The sequence below is a fragment of the Cephus cinctus genome, unplaced genomic scaffold, assembly GCF_000341935.2.
Source record: "Cephus cinctus unplaced genomic scaffold, Ccin1 Ccin1_scaffold0767, whole genome shotgun sequence".
In the NCBI taxonomy this organism is placed as follows: Eukaryota; Metazoa; Arthropoda; class Insecta; order Hymenoptera; family Cephidae; genus Cephus; species Cephus cinctus.
This window is the reverse complement of record NW_014333372.1, coordinates 345,523-368,706: the sequence shown is the minus strand read 5'-3', so window position 1 is coordinate 368,706 and position 23,184 is coordinate 345,523. Positions and strand designations below refer to the sequence as shown.

The window sequence follows — 23,184 nt, the reverse complement described above, 5'->3', positions numbered from 1 at the left end:
AACGTCTAGAAACACGGCGTCCTCCACGACACCTACGTCGTGAGTCTAACCTTAGTCTATAAAGATCTTTGACACTTTGACGAACCGCGTATCTGTTTCCTTCGTTCAGAATAACAACCCTGGACTGGAGCAAGAGGAAAACCGAATCGAAGATAGTTGTTACATAAATCGACAAGGAGGAACCTCGAAATTAACCAGAAAACAAGTATTCCCAGTCGTGTCAATATCCAATTTAATAAATAATCCTGATCTCGCAGGATCGCCTATCAGATATTCATTCCAATAAGATCAACGTACGATCGGCTTATAGCTACTACTTTCTTATTGAATAAGAAATAAAGATTGAGCCTCGACGCTGGAACGATAATTCTAAGTGAATTGACAAATCGGCTTTCTTAGAGTCACGCTATACAAACCGACAACTCGATCTCTCGAAGCGTGCTGATTAAAAGAGACAATGACGTTCCTGTCTGAATCGGATAGAATCATTGGCAAGAATGCTGCACCACCAAGAGAATCGTCTGCGTTCGAGCGCGTCCTACAAAACCAACCTGGCCACGCTCGGGCAGCTATCGCGCTTTGCTCGTAGACCTTAGTTTTACTTGGTAGGAGAGATCAAGTTTTTTTTTTTTTTAAATTAACTTCAACCGCCTTTTCCTTATGGTACCTACGACGGCCAATCGATTTCTAGCCTAACGCCATCGTCCATCAACACTGACGTCTTCCATTCACGATTCTCGATACAATTTATTCTCAGGAATTTCATACAGCGTAGTAATGAGATTACTTAATACGGGCAATGTCGGTAGGCGATTGTATCATCAGCTGCAACATCCGTGCGACCGTGAAATAGATGATGCTCCAGCCGACAGTAGCCAAGATGGCTACACTGAGCAGAATGCTCAGTAGGATCTGCCAGAATTTCATTGGGCAGTCTCTTCTCTCGGAATATCTCCAAGGAATCCTCTTAACACTTTTTGGATTAAGTATCGCAGTAACGAAGTCAAGTTCCTTTGGTCTTGCTTTGCTTCGCCACAAATTATAGAACAGTACCCGAAGTTCATACGGTGTATACTTATAGGTTAGGTCAAGAAGAAGTCCAAAGAAGTGGTAATGAGATCGATGTCTATGCTTCATATATGAGATTCTTTTCTAATGTCCAGGTAGACTGTTCTTCGTGCTTGCTGAGGAATCCATTGGAATATCGGGACTGCACTCTTCCCTGAAATTCTCGTTAGCTCGACTCTGCCTCTATGAAGAAAATAAAAGAGAGTCACGCGTCAAGGAGAGAGGAGAGCGTGTCGGGTATTATCCTTGTAATTACGTGGTGCTGCCCGCAAATACCTCCATAGCCTGTCGTTCGAATTATTCCTAGTAGAGTTTACGACACTCGTGCTAGAAAGTCTAAGTCGATAAAAAAAAAATGAACAAGCTACCAATTATTAAATAAAATACACAAGTATCCCGAACGCTTTCAAATAACCCTAGAAATCCCTAGACTCGGGTAAGTAATAATTTGCTACATATATCTCCAAGTTAAAAATTCAAATGGTAGAAAAATACATGGAACGTTTCAGGTTCGAGACGTTTACGAATCATACCTGGCAAATGCTTACAATAGCGCGGTACGCAGACACACCTAACCTATATAAGGTTCAAATTCTACGAGTCCACAAGAATTGTTTAGTCTACGCAGCAGAGAACGGACTGAATCCGTCCGTCAAGGCGATTCCACAAAAAAGTATCGCCGGTATATTAGTTTTCGAAGAGTGTCACGATCTAGTGTCTATTCCATTGTACAATTTTGATCAAAGACGACCAGGAGAAAGTATCTACGTCTCTTAGGTCCCTCTTCGAGTCTTTCCAATAAATCCTGTATCACATTGTCCTTCGTTGAAATTCCAACGGCAAGAGGGTGGGGTGTGTTGTTGACGCACGCACCGGGAGACACGCTAGTCCGGAGTTCATTCGTGGGAAACGAAGTTACGCAGGGCATAGCTTGTTGCTATAGATAGGAAAACATAAATTCCATATAGATATACATACAATGCACACTGGAGTATCGTATAATACCTGACAAGCTCAGCAGATAGGGCCTCGCCGACGTTCGTTCGGTAATTAAGAAGCCTAAGAAGAAACGAGGGACGTCGAGCGTCGTGAGATTCCACCGACGAACTTCCCACAGAGCACAATGAACGACGAAGGAGAATGGCGTTCTACGGATACTAAATGTACACAATGCTTGGGTCTTTGCCAACGAATCACAGGGTTCAACTCGGCTTTAGTATAATCTGACTGGTTGACTGTCCCGGTATAAGTCTGAGTTTAAGGGTTTTTTTTTTTAACGTATCTTTACGTTTCTCTGTTTACCACTTGTCAATTCTATGTTGTACCTTCGAGGAAAAGTTCCCCCTGTCTCTTCTTTGTCCTTTGCTTTCCGTCCACATAATAAGATATAACAATATATGTGAAGTGTAGACATTACAGAAGAGGGAGAGGACGCAAGACGGTTGGCTCGGTTGGTATTGTCGCAGAGCGCGCGGCGCCATTCTGTCACGTCAGGGCAGCCAGAGGATTGACTTGTGAGTCACGTAGAAGAGAAAATAGTAGCCAAGGGATGTCGAAGGAACGAAGAGTTGTATATACTTGAATAAAAGTTTATCTTAAGAAGAAAGGGATTATGGTAAAAAAAAAAGGAAAAGAAAAACAAGTTACCAGTCGAGCTTGGATTCTCCTTGGCAAATTGGATCTCAAGGGAGTCCCGTATGTGTTTCATGTATCGCCGAAGAGATTTTTACCAGATACTCTTGAAGACGAAGTCGGGTTGGTATTAACATGAGGGGGCTCTTGTTCCACGAGTCCCAGGAGCGTGACGCATTTTACTGTCAGTAAGGAGCCCAGGAGCGCAGCTTCCAGAACGTAGAAGGCTGGTCGTATGCGAGGACGTTCGACCGTAAATTATATAGTGTCGTGTCGCGGGACTTTTAAAAAGTTAGAAGGGCACCAATCGTAATCAAGTAGATCGCCTCTGTATGTAAGGAGAACTTCACGTAGCGTACCGTTCACCGGTGCGACTGTCTTTTATTAATTTTTTCAAATAGTGAGAATTGCTAAACCTGCCATTGCGTGACCGAATGATTTTGTGGCGGAAACTCGACGTCTTCACGATTTTCTTACTGCTTTTTTTCCTTCCTACGGCTATTTACCTTCCCAATTGCCAAGATGCTTGCTAGATTTCTATCCTGGACTACAGAAAACTTTGTACTATCTTACTTAACTTCGTGGTGAGTTAACCAGCAGTTCATTCGTCCATGCATTGTTTTTACTGTATATGATGACTGTCAAAATGTCGGTATTACATATGTCATGAAGATAATTGGCAAGATATTATTTTTCTTCTATAGGGAGAATGAATAGAAGTTGGTCGGTACAGGTTTTACGAGATAAAAAACCAGAATAAGTAAACGAGTTTGTACGTACTGTAAGGGACGATTGCTATAGGGACTCGGGAAGCCTAAGGGCAATGTATCCTGGGGGTAATCGTTTGCATCCGTTCGCACTGGAGGATAGAACATCCGGGGTATCAAGAAACGTGCACCTGAGGTTTGATCCTCGGGCACCAAGCGATACTAACAATAAGAAAAACAGATGAAGTATTAAAGACTCACCGGCGATGCTGTGCTGGTCTACAAGTAGATCCGTTAACACGTGAGGACATTCTGCCTCCAGGGCGAAGCAAAACTCGCGGAAGGCGTTGAATCCTTTGGCGCCGATTACGTCGATAAAGAGATCGATATCCGAATCACTCGAACGATCAGCACTACCCGCGACCGCGTCTCTGTCAACTTCGGTGATGACTCCACGTTTCACCAGGACACCGAGGAGGTCCGTGGCGTTAAGTTCGTGCAGGAGGGAGACTTTGTGCCGAGATAGAAGCGTCCTCACCTCCGCCGATCCGGCCATGCTCGTGGCTGCTCGCGGCGTTTCGAGCAACAGGTGTCACTGCTTCGAAAACTGCACTTGCCCCTTCTCATCTCCCTCCAGCGGGCTCACTAGGTTTCTCCTTCTCCCAGTGCTTCTCCTACTCTTCCTTTTCCTCTTCCTCGTCCTCGTCCTCCTTGACTCGCAACAACACTACCTACTCACCCTGACGACACAACTACTGGCGGCAACTTTTGAGTTGAACCGGACTGCCACCTTACGGGCGAATAATGAAACACTATACAGCTAACCTAAGCTGCCATCTTGGGACGTATGGGAACACTTGCGCGTGGGTCATGTATCGATACTCGGTTATTCCGTTATCTTCAAAGTGGCTCAAAGTTATGCGTTCGGTGAAAGCGTGTTTATAACCTCACTTTATAGCTAGTTTCTTTAAGTTGTGTCAAGCATGTCACCGATGCGTGATATAGTGAGGGAGTCCAGCGGGGATTCTGGTATGTATTTAAAAATTATGCTTAGTGTTGCTAAGTATGTACGGAGGTTTATTGATTTTTGTTAATTTTATGTGCAGGTTCAGAATCTGAAAGTGGATCTGGATCATCCGCGTCAAGTCGCAGTGTTAGTCCTGCATCTCATGCACCTGTTCCTACACCAAGAGAATCTAGAAGTGATAGGTCCAATGAGGATAATGATGGTCCACGTTCTCCAACTTCTAATGCAAGTCGTTCGAGGTCTGGAAGTAGATCTCCTAGTGCGAACAAGTCAAATGCTAGTCCCAGATCGCAGCGGTCTCCTAGCAGATCTCCTGCTAGATCAGAATCAAGGCATTCGAGTCCTGACTCTCCAAGGAGTAACAAATCTGATTCACAGAGGTCAAGAAGTGGCTCTCCACAGACGGCTCGTTCTCCAAGTGCAGGATCTCAAAAATCTGTCCGATCGAGATCTGGTTCTCCTCAAGAAAGTGTGAGATCGGAAAGTCCAAAATCTCCAGCTAGTCTTAAATCAGCTAGGTCTAAGTCACTGTCTCCTGGTCGGAAGTCGAAAACTCCTGGGTCCCCTGCATCCAATGCATCTGGTTATGGCTCTCCGAAAAGTCACAGATCTGGCAGTCCTGCTTCTCCACGTAGTTACAAGTCAGGCTCTCCAAAGAGCAGACGCTCGGGTAGCCAGACATCGCGTACAAGTAGACACTCAGCTTCTCCTAGGTCTCCAACATCTCCTAGATCTCCTAAAAGTAATAGGTCTCACAGTGGCTCCCCAGTAAGTAGAAGATCTGGAAGTGAATCAAGAAGAAGCCGTGTATCTCGATCCAGGACTCCAGCGAGTCCAAAAACAGATGGAAGTCCTCGATCGAAAAAATCACAAAGTCCTAAGGAGGCTAAGAGTGACAACGAGTCGGAGAAATCGCTTAAAATTGCGGCCGACGAAAAGTTAAAAAAATCAGAGGACAGCGATACGGAAGTATCGAAACGTAAACATGATGACAGCGGTTCCGGTTCGGAATCTGAGAAAATAACAAAAAAGAAAAGAGCTTTAATAGATTCTGACTCAGATGACGAGAACGTCGTCAAGGATAAGAACGAAGGTGCAGAACCCACTGCAGACGCTTTGTTCGGCGACGCCAGCGACATCAGTACGGATGAAGAGAAGGAAAAACCGGACGAAGAGGTAGGCCAGAAAAGCAGAAGCAAAAGTAGAAGTAGAAGTAGAAGTAGAAGCCGTAGTAGAAGCCGCAGCAGAAGTCGTAGCAGAAGCCGAAGTAGGAGTCGAGGAAGATCCGATAGTGGTGGAGAAGGACCCAGCCACGTAGCAGTCATTGATGATGTGAGTATTATAAATATCCTGTAAATCTACACCTAACCTAACCTAAGCACTATTTCTAACGTAGGACGACGAAAAGGAAAAGGAGGAAGAACCAGAACCTCCACCAGAGACAAGAATCGACGTTGAAATCCCAAAAATCACAACCGACCTCGGTCGTGAAATTCATTTTGTTAAGTTACCAAATTTCTTATCAGTCGAAACCAGACCGTTCGACCACGAGACCTATGAGGATGAGATCGACGAGGAAGAAACTTTAGACGAAGAAGGTCGAGCGAGGTTAAAGTTAAAAGTCGAAAACACAATCAGGTGGAAGGAAGTCTTCGACGACAGCGGAAGGGTCGTGAAAGAAAGTAACGCCCGATTCGTTAGATGGTCAGACGGCAGTATGTCCTTACATTTGGGATCAGAAATCTTTGACGTATACAAACAGCCTCTACAGGGTGACCACAATCACCTTTACATTCGTCAAGGAACCGGTCTTCAGGGTCAAGCAGTATTCCGTACAAAGTTAACCTTTAGGCCACATTCGACCGAGTCCTTCACTCATAGAAAGATGACGATGTCCCTTGCAGACAGGTCACAAAAAGCTTCAGGCATCAAGGTGCTTTCACAAGTGGGCATGAATCCAGATCAAAACAGATATGAAATGATCAAGGTATATATTACATGACAACTGTATACGTCAAAGATATTTTGTCACCTGTTCCTAAGTACTAAGAGATTGAATGAATTTTACAGAAAGAAGAAGAGAAGCTGCGTATGGCCATGCGTGTTCAAAGTAAAAGTAAAAAAGCCAGTGGTGGGGGTAGAGGTTCTGGACGAGCCTCCGGCGGATACGGAGCTGATGCATATCACGATGACGGCTCTGACGACGAGGGTGCCATTTCCCTTGCAGCAATTAAGAACAAGTACAAAAAGGGTGCGGCTGCCACGACAAAAGGTAGTTTTTTTTTAAAATGCCACTTCGTAAGGGACGTCAGGTTAACTATTTATGTTGAGTATTAATTTTTTCAGCAGCTTCGAATATTTATTCTTCGGACGAGGAAGGCTCAGACTTCGAAGCCACTAGACACAAGAACGTCAAGGGGAAGGTGCTAAAGGATTCCGACGAGGATTCCAATTCGGCATCCGAAAGCGTGTCAGAAAGTACTGGGGAAGTTGATGAAGCTGCAGATCCAGCTAGCGATTAAGTACACTAGGCATTGTTTTTTAATAGAATTATTTCTTCTAACATAGATGGGAATGCGATTATGCCAAATGTAAAAGAATGAAAAAGATTCAGTAAGCATTGGCATCCTGAATGTAAATTCGTTACCCAATAAAGCAAATGACTGTGAAAAGTTTAGTGAATCATGATTACCAATTGTTTTCAGTGTGGAGTGGTATCATGAAAAGTCCGTTTTTACAACGCATCATTTTTCTGTGTCCTGTGAGGACAGATCAATAGGGTATCTGTTTATTTCATAATACGAGTTACAGTCGTTATCCTCTTAATCGTTATCATTAATACAATAGAATTACGCGTAGTATTCAATAATTGTAATCACAAAAAAACAATCATTTAAATATACTATAGGTATAGTTAAAAAATATGTATACAGTCTATCTTCTATCGCCACTTACTCGCAATCAAATTTCAAATTTCTAAAATTCTTGATTCGGCACATTCTTTCACTTTTTTTTTTAAATATTTTATTTAGTCATTCCCGCATATACGCACTCACACACATTCGCCATTATATATATATATCTCTCTCTCTCTCTCATTACTTTCAATCATCTATCGCAGAGAATTTTCTTTCTGTCGGCTTAACCCTCAGACATGTATTGCACTCTAGAATCCAATGTGTTCACGAATCAACTCGCACCAAAAAAACATTCGAGCAGCCGAACGATATGTAAAAAAAAGGAGCATGGCACTGGCCATTTTTTTTCAAAAAAGTTCGTCAGTACGCGAACGAATAAAGAAAAGAAAAAGCAGACAAGCAGGAGTCCGACAAAATTCAACTGTCATAAAACATTCATCCTCCTTATCTTCATCTAGAGAGTCATAGTCAACGCTGGCTAATACGAAAATTCTACTCGAGAACCCTAGTGCCATCCGGCAGTATTAGAAAAATGAAAATAGAAAAAAAAACGATACACGGTATCGTGTTTGATTATTGTAAAAAAAAAAGGAGTCACGTGATTCAGTGGAAAAATTTTGGCATTGTAAATAATTATGCAGACTGTCGTTACGTAAAAGCGTAACATGGGAAGACCGTTAGCTCATATCCGTTAACTTACAATCGATTAATTATGAAATTTTTGAAATTTGGAATCTAGACTGATCGCATCGACCTTATTCGTCGCGAGAGTAACGTACGTGTCACGTGACAAACTGATGACGTCACGTTACACAATAAAGAGAAGCAAACATTGGTCTCCTTCGTAATCCGATCGGTTGTTCGTTAGATTGTTCTCAGTAGGTAATAAGAACCGTTAACGCTTACTATCTCCTATTGCCGACTACTAACTATACAAGGTAAGTGAATAGCAACTTAATAAATAAAAGAGTTCTCTCGGAGGTTGCACCGTAACCTGGGCGAAGCCGCCCACTTTAATAAATAAATACACAGTGTTCAGAAGGCGAGTTTCGAGTCCGATCGGTGGCGGGACGTCGTCTCCGTGAAAGGTTAAGGGTGCGTTGACTTCCTCGAGAAACACCCTTCGGCGCATTTATATATATTCCAGCTCGCACGTGGGTCAATTGAGGAAAGGATGTCTTATCACTTATCACATTGGAGGCGTCAGGTCAGAAGAAGGAATCGTGAAGGAGTATCGAGATCCGCATGAAATCTGAAGCATCTACTACAAGAAGAGGATTCCTCTCCTCTTGTTCGTCTCTACGCTTCACGAGGAAGCAGGACTCAAGACAGGCACGTTGTATGGTCCCTGTAGAGGGATGAAGCGTCACAGTTATGGAGTACAGATACCTAGTGGAAGAATTCGTCTCGATTCCAATGCTCAGGATTGGCTTTCTCCACCTCGTTCCTGAGTGAGCCGTAAGATCAACGAGGCGGAGGACACGTTTCTTGATACTGAATTAAAACGGTCGATGGACTAGGTCATCCTCCTGCGACGTCCACCAAGAAAGCTTCCCTTCTCGATGGACCCGAAGTTGGCACCAAGCTTACCCAATCCTCTCGGGATCGTCGTAAGAGGTAGTTCTATGTACAGAGGGTACAGAAGAGCGTACAGAGGACGAGTAGGTGTGAATCCCGGTCGCCCGTCTTCCCCACGTAGAGACGTGATCTTCGACCGATTTGTCCGTGATTATCCCATAGATGATCCTACGGTGGCACGGACCTTGTCACAAGTCGGTCTCGAGCACCCTTGGGGCAACCGGGCTAACCGTTTCTCAGCAAGCCTAAAACACACAAAGAACGTGCAGCGTCATTATCAGTTTATTCCACATGAAAAAAAAAAAAGAGAAGAATTAAAACAAGAATCGAATCTCGCCTTCCAACGGGCAACGCCACGAGGACAACCAGGGTTCGACTGATCAAGCAGATAACTCATCAATGTGCAACTAACGAGCGGAACGACGTGTCAGACGTTTGAAAAATGATGAAACCTCTCGTGTTACAAGTTAGCAGGGAGACTTGCCAAAGGAACAAGAGAGAGAGAGAGAGAGAGAGAGAAACCGGTCGCCAACTTTACCTTAAGCCCGATACACACTATCGTCAGACTGTCATTAAAATTTTGTACGTCCGATCATAATTCCTGACGATCATCCATTTTCACGTAATAACGTCCAGGCCAACATTGAAATCAGTCTATGATCGAACCACGATCTCCAAAGCCGGATGACGCAACTTTTTTGAACTTCGACCCCAAGGAAAGGAAAAGTCGAGATCACCGTGTCGATTCCTTAACGTCCAACAAGACTCTCACTGTTGCGTGACTTTAGCCGCATTTACAGAGTCACGCGCGTACGCGTCCAGTTTCCCGGAAACGAGCCACGTGCCTCCATCAGGTCCTCTACCCTTGCTTACGTACCGACGCGTCGCCGCTGACCTCCTCGACCGCGTTATTCGGGTCAGCGAGGATTCAGGAATTAATTCCCGGCAACATAACTCTTCGACTATCCAGCCGAGAATTAAGTGCAGGAAGGCACAGAGTGTGACTGCTTGAGGAATTACCAGAGCGTGTCCGACAGTCCCTGCTGATGATCTTGCACTTAGTCCACCGGCAAGGAGTCGGTGCACGCGTGCAAGATCAGCGCCGGCAGCACTGGATGGGGTTTGAGTACTGCACCGGAATGGTAGTAGACTGATAGCGTACGTACGCGAGTACTGGAAGAGGAAGAAGAAAGAGAAAGAAGAGAAGAGAAAGAAAGAGGATGCTCACCGGGCACAAGACAAGAGAGAAGGTCTCTGGGCGCTCTGGTGCGAATGCAAGTGTTCGTCCTGGAGTGAGAAGCACCAATGGACAAGGAACCCGGGGGGGGGGAACGAGTATCGTGGTGGGTAGTATTGGTGGTAGATGGGTAGTGGCGACGATGCTGTTGATATACGTGCGTCCAAAGGAGAATGAGTGGTAAAAGAGCTGAGTTCAGTTCTGGGACCCGGTGCTCTCGAAAAACCGGTGTCGAGTCACGGCCGCTTTGTTTTATGAACTGCTTTGTTTTACACTCGGCCAAATGTCCGTCGAACGAGCTTCGTCCAGGATTTACATTTGCATTCCACGTATATTACACAGTATTTCCCAGCATTCCCTGCGTTCGCACCCTCCACTTAGCGGTAACGAAAAAGCCCGAGCGTACAGGGGACGTTTGCCTTTGGCTGCAAAGAGAGAGACAGAGAAAGATAGAGAGAGGAAGCTTTTACAGCTTTGGTAAAGTATACACGGTGACTCAGTTCAAACAGACCAGTCGGATCTGACACGTGTCGGGTAAAAGATTTGATTATTTCGAAAAATCTCCTAAGCCTTACTGTTGAGGTTGCTCGCCAGTCCTCATAAGTTCGTCGCACTCGCAGAAAGCGTAAGAAAACAGAATTTGTCAATCGAGCTAAGAAATTTCGTGACAAACAATTGCTCACCGTCAAGCGACTGCTCGTCGCAGTATTGGAAGAAGGTTTTAGCGCGCGTTCCCATAGAGCGCTGGAAAAGCTGTTTCCGAGCGGCTGCGGGATCAAGGGGTAACGAGGAGACTCGTTGTCAAGCGACATCGCGATGTTTTGTTCAAACGTGAATCAGTGACGGACAGACGGAGGGGAGGAGCAAAGACGGCGGTTCAGAGGTCAATCGAAGCGACGGGACACAAATTACCATCGCCATTTGGAATCCGTTCCACTTTAGTTTCTCAAGACACGGTCAATTTATCGTTTAGCCTGCGAGGGACAAGTTCACGTTCTTATGGAAGCTCGGGTTGCTCGTGTTTACGGAATTATTGCGCCCGGAGTCGTTCCACCCGTGGATGACCTTGCACGGGCACACAACAGTGCACGACTGTAAAAACATTCCCGGAACCGTATAGAGATACTGGACTCAGACACAGTCCGATCTCGAGGTCGACGTTAGGAATCGATAGTCGAAAGTATCGATACTCGAGGTTATGTCGTTATGGATGGAAAAGGAGAGACGACGTAGTGGCGTCATAAGCCTAAGGAGAAAAGTGCAGGTTGGGACAGGAGGGGACGTAGGGGGAAAGAGGAAAAAAAATGGTAAAATCAAGTGTTCCAAAAAGCATGAGTAAGCCGTGCGGCGACGCATGCGTCAACGCCAAAAATAGATGGCGTCTCCCCGCTAATTGAATCGTAAAACGCAATGGCTGTGCAATATTAATTTCACGGGAGCGCAAAGCACGACGGAGACAGATCGCAGCCGTCGATCGGGCGAACCGGGGCATGTAGCGATTATCGAAATTTGATCGGATCTCAGGGTTAACTCGCTCGCCATATACACTGCTCATGCGTTTCCCCCCACGGAGGATACATAACCTAACAAAAGAGTCTCCCGGCGCAAGTGTACTCCCTTCTCGTACGCGCCACTGGACGTATTAATCCCCTTGACTAATTTTCATACCGTCCTTTCTTGTTTCATCCATGTCGCAGTGACTTCGTCGTGTTATGGACTTCGCGCACCGCCGAACAACCTGTGCGTAAATATGCGTAAAGGTGCGTAACGCATTCTCGTGAAGACCCGCTCGCACAGGAATTCCCCTACCTGCGTTCCAGTTCAGTTTTACTTTTTTCACTGAACGTCTGGCGTACGTATCCCGTGTACATGTTCGTATGTTAATAAGCGTAGCTGTACGAAAACTGTGCACGGATGACGCGATCGATTTTCAATCGGCTGTCCGTGACGACAATGGAATTGTATTGAAGTTCGAAGTGCGAGTTTTGCTATTCGGGAACAACGAAGCCAACGCTGTATATACTGTTGGAAAAACAAAGCGATGGGCCGATTTCCATGAAAGCCGGGACGCCGTAACGTTCCCGTAGGTCGCTACATAGAGATGGGTAGGAACTGGAAAGAGTCAACGGAGTCGAGAATTAGGTCAACCTGGATTATAGAGTCTGAAGCAGAGTCGAGCGCCTCCTCGTTTCCGGCTCTAGGGTGTCCAGACGCGTTTTAATTTTCTCAGTTGAAATCTGATTAAAGGCGACTGCCTCAAAGAATTCAAACCAGACGCATAAGAAAAAGCTAAAGAAATATCAGGAGTAACGAAAGCCAGAGGAATATAAATTGATCCGAGGAATGCAACAGAGTCGCATGCTCATGTAAGGTAAATAAATATACACGTATACACACGGGTACCAACCTTAACGCCAAAAGCAGCCTCGTAGCCGCCTTTTCCCTGCATTTGGGTCTGAATGGCGGATAGGTGGGCACTGGCCATGTCAAGATCGCCACTGCCGATATGACCGGTGTGCTGGAAGTTCGTTGGGGCCCCGATCATGCTCCTATCTATCCTGAGCCTCTGCTGGGGCCTCTGCCTTTTGTTACGAGCTCCTGGGCCCTGTTGAGTCAGACAGCACGTGAACCACTGTACCCAGACCTCCCCCGTGCCAGCCATATTCCCAGTCTCGTTCCTCGAGTACGTCTTGCTGACCGTCTCGGTCCTTGAGGTCGACCTCGACGTCTATAAAGACTCTCTACGAGTCCTTCCCCGAGAGCTCTGTAATGGAAACAGCAAAATGTACCATGTATACCGTGAGAGTCATATAGGTCGCACGTAGACCATATATACATACATACGGAATATACTCTGCTCCAGATAGGACCAACGTACTGTACATATATACATATATATACACGTATAAAACGACAGAACCAATACGGCTATATACAATAGTCAACGACTTGAATTCGTTTCCCAAGCGTCAAGCTACTTTCCATTTCGTGTCATTGACAATTACATCTGATAGAGCTGCTCGCAGGCATTTTCACTTTTAAAGAATACAAGTATGGAGCTGCTCCCATGATCCTTCGCGTTTTTCTCAACTCGGTACGAAAACACGTTGCGACCGACTTCAGAGTTCGGCTCGTAAGATACTTCGAGGGGATACACGTCTATACCTGCGGTATATCCTATACACGGTATACGAGGTTGACAGTTCACGATGCTCCGCCTAGATGGGGTTGTTTCGATTCGAATGTAATTCCAACTGTGCATTCGCTGTACGGTTTATGCGGTTTATCGGACTCGTCAAAACACGAGTTAACGTCACGACGCAACCGTATACACGGTCCAGAGTATTGAGAGCATTGAGAGTGGTTCGAGTTAGGCCGCAGGAAGTTGCCACATCGGCCTTTTTTGCTTGTGCTGCTGACGTAACGCGTTGTAGCGAAACTTCTCGCGAATCCGTTCCTATCATTATTATATTGTTTATTATTATGACACCCAGTACTCGTGGCTCGGAGGTTCTCGCTGTACGGCGTGACGTCACAGTGATATTGCATATCGGAAACGAGAATTTTTCGACTGGCGACAAAAGCGTCCTGCGCAAGAGAAAGGCGTCGTCTGGTGCAAGCGACAGAGAGAGAGAGCGAGAGAGAGAGAGAGAGAGAGAGAGAGAGAGAGAGAGAGAGAGAGCCATATAGCCACTTCGTAAGTCTCGAAACGAAACGAAAATTCACAACTGGCTATAGAGTGCGCGAATCTTGCCCTTATATAACTACATAGCCGAGTCGACAGATCCGTCGCGCGACAGAAGCACAGAGAGGGGCGTCTCGTAGCATCGAGACTAGAAAAAGGCGTCGAGACGTCCCGTCGGGCGTCGAGGCAGAGAGATTTAATTCCTGGGCCAAGGTTACGAGCTTTAATTTTCCCTGATACTATTGAAACGTCATCTGCCCCCCTTCCTGATAAGTCTCTTATGTACGATTATACGGTATCCCCTGTTGCCCTAATTGCACGCGAAATTAATTCCAATTGATAACCCTACGTGAATCATTGTCTATTCCGGATGTCTCTGACCTGACAGTCGAGCTTATCCTTTGACATATTGGGCAGTACGAGCGAACCGGTACTCTTGTGGTTTTTGCCAACGGATTTCCTCCCAGTATTGTTATGATTATTTTCATAATATCCAAAGCACGCACTATGACTTTGCAGACTGTATGTCGCAGTTACTCACGTCCGTCTGCGTATTACGTATATGGACAATAACAAGTCCATCGAGAGGCACGCATCTTTATCCAGGCCAGAGGAGACGGCTGGTAAGTAAGCCTCCTGGTTAACTGCCGAGCTTTTTGCTTCATCTGCCTTCATTTCTACTTGCTCGTTCCTTCTCGCGAGAAGCCTCGAGAACGAGACTGAATGGTTCGCTTTGTGAGCCAGTGCCACGATAAAGTGTCATAATTTATTTGTCGAATCCAAAGAGCAGAACGAGACGAACCGGTGTAAGTAGTCTGATGTGGTATGTCATCCGTACCATGTCCGTATCCCGCTAGGAGGAAGAGAGAGAGAGAGAGAGAGAGAGAGAAAGAGGAAGGAGGGTTATAGGTGAATTAAAACTAACGGCTTGTTAGACACAGCGTAAATTCAAGTATAGCGAACGTGAGAGGGAAAGAGGAAGTTATCCCAGGATTAGAGAACAAAGGCAAGACGTGAACAGGGACCGGATATGAAAGACAGTGACGTTCCCATTGAGCGACCTAGTCGCGGTAACTTGAAAAAAGAAAAAAATTGTAAATCGTCGCTGAAAGAAACTTTGGGGGTTTTTTAAAAATCTTTTTCTTTCTCGTCGCTCTATACGCTATCGCCACGTGTGTCAATAAACGTCAGAGACCGTTTCAGGGTTAAGAATAACGATACCGATCGCGCGACTTGCGTCTTCTAGTCGCTGAGGAGCCGGTCGAAGAAAGTGCAAGCACGTGTAGTCTCTCGGTCGCTCGATACCAACTTAGTTTGCTGGCCCGTATTTCCCCCAGCCGTTGGGCCATGCGTGCCAACCCCCGTAAATCCCCTCTTTTCTTTCGTAGCCAACGTGAATTATCGTTTTATCGGCCCAAACCCTACCGAGTGACTCATCCGGCTGCGCCGTCTACGCAGTAAACTCGTAATGGCCACTAAAGCAGACGAGAGGTCTCGGTGTGAAAGTACCTTCGGACCAGACGACAAATAATATATATGTATATATATATATCGATATGCTCTTGGATTTGTCAAACCCGCAGAGGATTACGATTGAAACGTCTATTTCGTCCGTATATACGAACGAGAAGGGTTAGGCGTTGTATCCCTGTATGAAATGAAATATGGAGGCAAGGTAAAGCTTGGTCGTCAGCCTTGAATTATTTTTTTTTTTCGTCGATTCAGAAAGAGAAGCGCACGAGGATGTTAGGTTGGGTTAGTCGAGAGACGAAGAGTCCAGGTTCTCCTTTACGTAAGGACTTATCCTGTCTGTCTCTGCCCTCCTGTATACCTATACGTATATACGTTGTATGCTTACGCGTAAATACACGTGTCAGGACGAAGACGTGTGATTCCGTAGCGGTAAGAAATGGTTACACGTCTATTAAAAGGTCGAGGTGCTTCGCACGGCGTGAACGTAGACGCGAGCCCGAAGCCACGTAGAATACAGTGGCTCCCTCCTCGGTGGCTATTCTCGTCGTGCCGGGCAGGAAACGCACAGACTGCCGAGGAAGTTAAACCGCGCTCAACACGTGCTGTTTTGCGCCATGGTATCCCTTCGCGCTGCTGAAAGTCTCCGAGCCTTTTATCATTCGTCACAAAGAAGAACGAAGGACGGAATAAAGAAAAGTCACGAAGGCCAAGGGTGGCTGCTATGAGATTTCTCGATAGAGACTCACACGACCGGAAGTCTCTCCTTTCGTTTTACGAGGCCGCTTAAGGAGATCGGAGTAGAAGCCAAAGGGGTGGGCTTTAACAAATTAAATAGTAATGAATGCCCACATACGATAAAACCGGATAGAGCGGACACCAAGGAATGCTCCCAAGGAAGATTGCCGTTGCCCAGATTCGTGACTAGGCGCACGGAGACTGCGTATTTGAAAATCAATTTGAAAAGTTATTTCATAAGGAAACTTTGTTGCCATTGCGTTGCGAGATAAGCTTGTCGAATTTTTTTTCCAGGCCACGAGTAACTGTCGAGAAATTCTACTGTGCTGCGATAAAGGGGAAAGAAAAAAAAAAGTGGAGCAAAAAAAGGGAACGTTGATGTGCCAACGAAGATAAAAAAAAAAGTTTCGCGGTGGCTTATCGAGCGAGCGACGGTTCTCGGGGCTGGTTTGCAATTCAAGCGACAAAACGTTCCGCCGGGCTTGGATACGTATCGCGCGGCCCTCTACTCGGCAGCAAGGTGACTGCCGCTCGGTGCTACTGAGCCTTTCAAAACAACGAGACTCGCTGCGCCACGTATCGACGTGAGCATTCTTTCGCAACGGAGACTCAGCTCGGCGTAAGTAAAGCAACAAACTCGACGCTACTTGAAAATCAGCTCTGCGGTTTGAGTTATAAGGAGACGCAGAAGAAGTGGAGGAGAAAGGGGGATCTTCGTCAAAACAATTGCTGTCTTGTGAAAGGCGCTTGATTTACGGGAGGCGTCGGTGCGTCGGGAGGCGTCGAGACGCTACAAATACACGTGGAAAATAAGGAATGCACGCGTTGTTCGCTTTAGTGAATTTACCGAGCACGTGGGATAACAAAAGAAAAATTTGAAAAATCTCACGGAAACGTCTACGTCTGCCCATGGACACCAAGAGAGTGCAAAGCAGACGTAAACTAGATTATATAAAGTAGCGTGGTTCGATTGAAGCGTTTTGTAAAAAAAAATTCCATTGGCAGTCGCGAAACCAGAGAGAGCAAACTATTACGGTGTACCGGGTGATCCGTTTAACGAGAACAGAGAACCACTCGGGGCTTCGGTGGTCCAGGTTGTGGTAGGGGGATGAGTTACTGCCAAACAGTTCAGAAACACGGGGAAAGGAGTGAGAGAGAGAGAGAGAGAGAGAGAGAGAGAGAGAGAGAGAGAGAAAGACAGGAAGAGAGAGAGTTCACTGACCTGTATTTACAGGACACGGCTGGTATTACGGGGCTCGTGAACTTTGGCTTGAAAACTCTAGACTCGATTCACAACGGGACGCCAACGTCTTCCTTTTTCTAATTGTTATTAGAATCAGCACTAATGGCAAGTGACTGGCGCGACACTCGACGGCCCTGCGTTGCACCCGACATGGCGCGCAACGCGCAACAATCCGGCAGGTGAGCACATAAAGAAGTCTCTCAGCATCATTCGCAAACGTCGTCCTCAGCGGACTGAACTCCAAGTGTTTGAATCGGTTAGATGATGTAGGTGGAAGTAGGTAGGGAGGTCCAAGAGGACTAGGACGGTGGGAGGTGAGGTCACGTTTACGGACAGTGGTTCTCATCATGGAGATGATCATACGCAGGTATCCTACGTATGCTCTAAGAGTATCCCATAGATGATGAATTTTTTTTTTTCATGTCCCAAGAACGCCTCAGCTGCTCCAGGCGTCCATGTTGGTTTTTCAAGTTTCTGGGGATAAGTCAGACCGTGCCGAATGCGTCCCAATCGATAACTATAACCCTAAGCATTGAAAGTCGACAAACCCTACGGGAGACTGTGATTGTCAAAGTCCGTACAAAAGAACCATAGGACAGAGAGCAGAGGGCGCTTGAACAGTTTGGACGCTACTGAAAGGAGCTTGCTGGGGTAGTAATGGCTGACGGGCGCGAGTCCAGCAGTTTCTCCAGACGACTTGACTTTGTCTGAGGAAGCCTCAAGCATGGCCAATAGGAAGCAGACAGTGGATGTTACGCGTGCGTCGCTGCGCTGATTGTCATTCGAATAAACACTTGGCTAAGAAAAAAAGAGAAGTAGGTATAGTCTGGTTGGAACAGTGCCACCCTCTGTCATGTATCACTTTTTGTTTTTAACGTCTTACTTCCGGATCCGGAAAGTTATACCAGGGAGCTCCTCCTCGCCTACGCAGCCACTCTCGCACGAATCGCTACGGAGTAAACAACGAGTCACAAGAAGTTGAGGCAGAGGAACGATGCCGAAGTGAATTGCCAGGGTCTCAAGAGTCCAAGACTCTCTTACGTTAGCTCGAGAGATGGCTGCACTTTCACTCGACTCTGGAGCCAACTGGAGTGCTGCTTCCTTTTGCTTGCTTCTTGCTGTTCCGCTTGCTGCCACATCTCCTGCAGACGAGCCTCTCCCACGTCAAATCCTCAACGAGGAATCTTTTTACTTTCGTTAGGCCTACCACGAATATCGCACTGGCTCGTTCTGTAACGTGACTCCAGACGACGTAACGGGAGCCCGACGTCAGCTGGACATGATTCACTTTGGCAAAAGGATCCTACGCAAACGCGAATGTAGATCAGGCCGAGTCACCCAGGTCACGAAAGAGGAGCTCGTGAGTCTAGGGAGACAAATGAATAGAAAGTATGAACTGGAGGATGAGTAATGAAAAATTTTTAAGTATTTTCACTGATAAGATTTCATCTGTCCAAAGCTTTGTTTACCGATGGAAATTCTCGCAGATCCGAAGCCGCCTTTGGGTTCCGTTACGTATTGTAACGATCCCTACTGATAACATCGTCGAGAACTGGACCCAGGATGACGGAGCAAGAGAAGCAAGAGCGAGTGGAAATTACCGAGTCGTAGTTACTAAAGTCGGCAGGAACCAGTTGATCCGGCTCAAGTTTAGCGAATGACAGCTTCTAGGTCCAAGGGAGAAGCGTGCCCTCTCCGAAGTCCAAGTAACCAAAGTTCAACAAAGTATAGACGCCTACTGACATTAATTCAGGAACACGAATGTCAAAACCTATCACCACGAAATCCCGTTATCCATTGTTCGGGAGATCTTGATAAAATGGAGATCGACTCTTGCGGAGCTCGATACTTCCGGGCTACCGGATTGTCAGGCGTCCCGCAGGAGCAGAGCCAGGTCAGTCCCGTTACCCTGAAAATACCGACTGTATAATATTACTGATGATTGCTGGTCGATTCTGAAGTGGCTCAAAATGCCAGCCGTTACCTTGATCAGCACTGTAGAATCAAAGTGAACAATGCCTTTCACCCGTTTACTTAGCGACAGTCTTGACCTTTACTCTAGAAAATGGTCAACGGGCGAACTCCACGTTGGCCTACCTAAATCCCATCTACCGATAACCGTATTATCTTTTACGTCTGGTCGCTGTCTGTAACTGAGATTAGAAAATCGGCGAACGATTATGGCCAGTACCGAAGAGACAATGAAAAAAAGAGAATCGAGTTGGCTCAAAAAGAGAATGACTTTTACGTAGGTACCGTGCGGAGTGTCGCAAACGACCACCTAAAGGCGGACTCCATGAGACACCGAAAGGGCGATTGACGCAACGACTGACAGGTTAGAAAAAAGCATTAGGCAGCACGAAAGTTAATCGAGAGAAGCCGATACTATTCGGTGGCGAAGTCGCTTTAAAAGTGAAAGTCCCGTTTACGGGAGCGGAGGCGCTGGCTCATTGTTTTTTTAATCGACCGGAGTTCTGGATTACGTTTAACAAGCAGATCCATAAGAATGGCGGAACTAAACGACAGAGCTATTAAATACTTCGATACTAAGGATTATATTTAGGAGGGCAGTAGAGAGACTGAATTCGATAGTGTAGTCATTGAATGTCGTATCCTTTGGAGAGCTGAATTAGCATGGAACTATCCACTGGCCAAACTTTCCGTTCAGGAGTTGATCGACTCGTTAACGCGAAGGCCTCACGGGCCATTATAGCTTCCTGCCGAGGCTGACTTGTTTTTTTTTTTTTTTTTTATCAAAGGGTAGCCAGCGGCCCATACTCGAAAAAGACGGCAGTCATTTCAAAGAACCAGCTAGTACCTCAGGAAACTTCGCACGATTTTACTTGGCTACTTCATAATTTACTACTGCTGGCGCACGAAGTAGACGTAGCTGAATAGCGGACTAACGAGTATACGGCTAGTCGCGAGTACATGGACTTCTGGATTCTTAAGCAATGGGGCCACTCATCGCCGGCAACTTTCCACTTGCTGAGCTTTTGCTCTGCTTTAGAAAAATATTCGAGAACGTTGTCGAACAGTCAAAACCCGGTCCTAACGGAGCCTTTTGCTTTAAGACTCGTCGAGGAATCGGGACGCGGTTAAAGAATTGCGTGAGTAGGCTTTTATAGTCTGTTACAGGTTAAATGTATAAAAACAACAAGTATAGTCATCTTCGTTTCGTCTGCTCATATTGCAAGTACGATAGCAACTTGATCTACGGAAGATAATCGTTAACGATCTGAAACTCGCGCGAGGCTGAAACTTAATGGCGTGCAGACAGATACTTGCAATGGCTCATGGGACGTCGATCGCCTTGCAGAGACGTATTGCGTCATAGTGACTATTCGGATTTGAATATAAAATAAGCGTCGAGACGTTAACCTCGTTCAGAAAAGTTTCGTCGCTTTCCCAAAGCCCGTTCCAGCCTTATCTAAATAAACGAAAAAAAAGGAGCAATCATCGAGTCGTATGAACGATCTCTAGGGTGTCGTTACTCGGGTTGTCAGGTAAAAGCAATCGAGACACTTCCATATATATATAAAAAAAAAGAAAATCAAGCAAAACGTAAATGGTAATGGAGAAGCGATGTCGTCATTTGGATCAAATGTCGTCACGCTCGATTCCCCGTCCTTCATTGAACCGAATAACGTTTTCGATTTCCATGGCAAATTTTCACATAAATTCTCGCCTCGAGCTTGGTAACCACGTGACGTAATTTCCTGACGTGACGTACATACATATATTATCCACTAGATAAGAGCTGGCTAACGTTTGACAAAGTGTTCATACGAGGCGGGGATCGATGCAATTCGTTAACCAGGAGCGAGTGGTCAGGTACGTGGGAGTCATTGTACCTGACAGATAAGCTAGAAACACGTACGGTTACGTTTTAAAATTAGCTGCACAGACGAAGTGACTCACGTTCTATGAAGGATGAGAGAGAGAGAGAGAGATGGGGAGGAGGGGAGAAGATGGTTTTATAAAATAAAGTTTCCATTGGTAAAGTCAATGATGAGCCACAGTCAGCAGGAAGTGGCCGTGAGAAGAGGAAGTGCGAAGTATCTTCAGGAGTATAATAATTAATGTTCATTAGGAATAAGAAGAAAAAAAAATTATAATTTAGAATGAGTCTTGAGTTCAGACAATGGTCAAAGTACCGCCGAATATTGAATCATTCGTATCTAATGTCACTAGTCGATAAACAATGACTAAGGGATAATATAGATATACAAGTGTCTGAACGTTGTCAATAGTCGGAAAGAGACGGTTGGAGTACGAGAAGGTAAAAGACGCAGTGCCCGTTTCAGAGTTTAACCTAAGTTCAGAACGCCCGGACACGACAAAAAAGGGAAGCAGCGGCAGATGGCGATCACGACTACACGCGTGTACATACACGAGGAGACATGCGGATGGCGGCTGAACTGCGTGGACGTCTTGTGCCTCGAAAATAAGAATGCCGCTTTTTCTCTCTGAAGAATTCGATACTGATACTAGAAACGATTGAGGCTTATGAATTTAAAGGATTTTATTTTATATTCGTGGCAGGAGATGCGGGCACGACAGAAGCTTAGGGCAATTCTCAGAGGAATAGAAACTGAGCAGTAACGTATACGTAGGGCTGGATCGAGTCTATCCAGAAGACTGGCGGGAAAGTAATGCGTAACTGTAATTGTATGGAAATAACACGAATCCCCAGAAAACTTTGAATCTCCTTGAAATTGTTTCTATCTATAGGATGAGTCGTTTGCCAACTAAACAAACAAATATCAACGTATCTCTGCATGCAAAGAGAAAATATTTGATCATTTTCCAAGAACTTCTATTCATTCCACGTACCGATGCCGTACTCCCGTATGATAACGGATAATTATTGTCTTCTGCGGAAACTTACGTGTACTGTAAGATTATAAAAGATGAATTTTGACTAACCGGAACGAGAAGGTCTTGTTGGAATAGCCAGGATATTTCCCGCGGACGAGTCCACGTGTCTCTGGCACAAGAAAATCCAGTGGCTTCACTCCTGATCCTCTTGAAGACAGCACAGTCGACACTTTTACTATCCTTTTGTTCGTAGCACGCGGACGGGACAGGCCGTTGATTCCTCGGTGATTTTTGCACGACCGTGTACCTTCCTGTCGACTGAGCGTACGCACGAATGACGCATAACCATCCGGGACGACGTGCTCGGAGAGACTGCCGTGCGGATAGCAAGTCCAAACTTGAGGCAGCGCTGTGTGGGCGGTCGAGGAGTATAAAGGAGTGATGGCGAAGTGAAGTGAGGCTAGGAGAGATGTCAGGCCGACATAGGTAAACGAGAGTGGGGCGCTTGGAAGAAGATAGGAATACGTCCACACGAGGACGCAGTATGGAACTGGTGCTCCGGTCTGCACTGCACAGGACTCGCTTTTCGCGACTTAGCGATTCTCATTCATCGGATCCAATTCCTTTTTATTTTTTGTTTTCCATGTGTTTTCCTTATTTCCTTTTTACTTGTGTGACACCTACCTACCTACCGATCCTGAACTGTCAGTCCGGCATGAATGGCGTCCGGAGGTCCGTGCACTCTTAAAGGATAAGACAAATAAGAATATGACTACCAAAAGTAAGGACGTGAAAGGACGATGATGTGTCGTTGGGATGCGGAGTGAATCAAAGATTTCGTAGACCGAGTTCGGGCTGTTTACGACTGAAATTCTTAGCTCTCTAGGCGCCAGAATTATGAAAACAGAAACGTCTAGGAGAGCTCCAATTTTTTTTTCATGGGCAGTACGTTCACTGTGGTATAAACCTTACATTTCTAACGCCAATAGCAGTAACCCCTCGTAATTGCATTCGTTCGTTCAAGGGTTTCTGATTCCTTACTATCACCCTTGCAATTTTA

At 45.8% G+C, this 23,184-nt stretch overlaps 3 protein-coding genes and 1 long non-coding RNA gene across 9 annotated transcripts in view; 1 reads left to right on the top strand and 3 right to left on the bottom strand.

The window, feature by feature from the left end:
• LOC107270424 (tight junction protein ZO-1) overlaps window positions 1–4,058 on the bottom strand; it is a 51,427-nt gene extending 47,369 nt beyond the window's left edge. For 2 of the 4 annotated variants that reach the window (XR_001538329.2, XM_015745432.2), the window contains exon 1: window positions 3,669–4,058. Coding sequence is in view for 3 of the 4 variants with exons in the window: in XM_015745432.2 (XP_015600918.1) it covers window positions 3,669–3,963 (295 nt within the window). In the remaining variant the exon portion in view is untranslated. The remainder of the gene's footprint in view (window positions 1–3,668) is intronic. The other 2 variants (XM_015745434.2, XM_015745439.2) reach the window with 2 other exon arrangements.
• LOC112494762 lies at window positions 674–3,355 on the bottom strand. Its single transcript, XR_003060528.1, has 3 exons — window positions 2,716–3,355; window positions 2,074–2,645; window positions 674–2,005 (listed from the first exon to the last, which is right to left on the bottom strand). It is a non-coding gene; the product is annotated as an uncharacterized LOC112494762 (long non-coding RNA).
• A 181-nt stretch (window positions 4,059–4,239) lies between the features above and the next one.
• LOC107270426 (another transcription unit protein) lies at window positions 4,240–7,122 on the top strand. Of its 2 annotated transcripts, none has more exons than XM_015745442.2 (5): window positions 4,240–4,436; window positions 4,514–5,766; window positions 5,831–6,421; window positions 6,505–6,706; window positions 6,784–7,122. In XM_015745442.2, exons 1-5 carry the CDS (start codon window positions 4,391–4,393, stop codon window positions 6,954–6,956), a joined length of 2,265 nt encoding a protein of 754 aa, XP_015600928.1. In that variant the 5' UTR covers window positions 4,240–4,390; the 3' UTR covers window positions 6,957–7,122. The 2 variants fall into 2 exon arrangements, with proteins under 2 accessions (XP_015600928.1, XP_015600927.1); XM_015745441.2 differs by having other exon boundaries at window positions 4,243–4,436; window positions 6,781–7,122.
• A 65-nt stretch (window positions 7,123–7,187) lies between these two features.
• LOC107270433 (CDC42 small effector protein homolog) lies at window positions 7,188–22,794 on the bottom strand. 2 transcript variants are annotated; one of them, XM_015745454.2, is made up of 3 exons: window positions 22,233–22,794; window positions 12,575–12,931; window positions 7,188–9,175 (listed from the first exon to the last, which is right to left on the bottom strand). In XM_015745454.2, exons 2-3 carry the CDS (start codon window positions 12,827–12,829, stop codon window positions 9,167–9,169), a joined length of 264 nt encoding a protein of 87 aa, XP_015600940.1. In that variant the 5' UTR covers window positions 12,830–12,931; window positions 22,233–22,794; the 3' UTR covers window positions 7,188–9,166. The 2 variants fall into 2 exon arrangements, with proteins under 2 accessions (XP_015600940.1, XP_024943559.1); XM_025087791.1 differs by lacking the exon at window positions 22,233–22,794 and adding an exon at window positions 17,283–17,427.
• Between the last annotated feature and the right edge of the window lie 390 nt (window positions 22,795–23,184).

Excerpts from the sequence above, each read along its gene's own strand:
- LOC107270426 (XM_015745441.2), top strand. The coding sequence starts at position 4,391 with ATGTCACCGATGCGTGATATAGTGAGGGAGTCCAGCGGGGATTCTG. Across the intron at positions 6,422-6,504 it reads ACAGATATGAAATGATCAAG|AAAGAAGAAGAGAAGCTGCG; the intron begins GTATATATTACA and ends TGAATTTTACAG. Across the intron at positions 6,707-6,780 it reads TGCGGCTGCCACGACAAAAG|CAGCTTCGAATATTTATTCT; the intron begins GTAGTTTTTTTT and ends TAATTTTTTCAG.
- LOC107270433 (XM_015745454.2), bottom strand. The coding sequence starts at position 12,829 with ATGGCTGGCACGGGGGAGGTCTGGGTACAGTGGTTCACGTGCTGTCTG.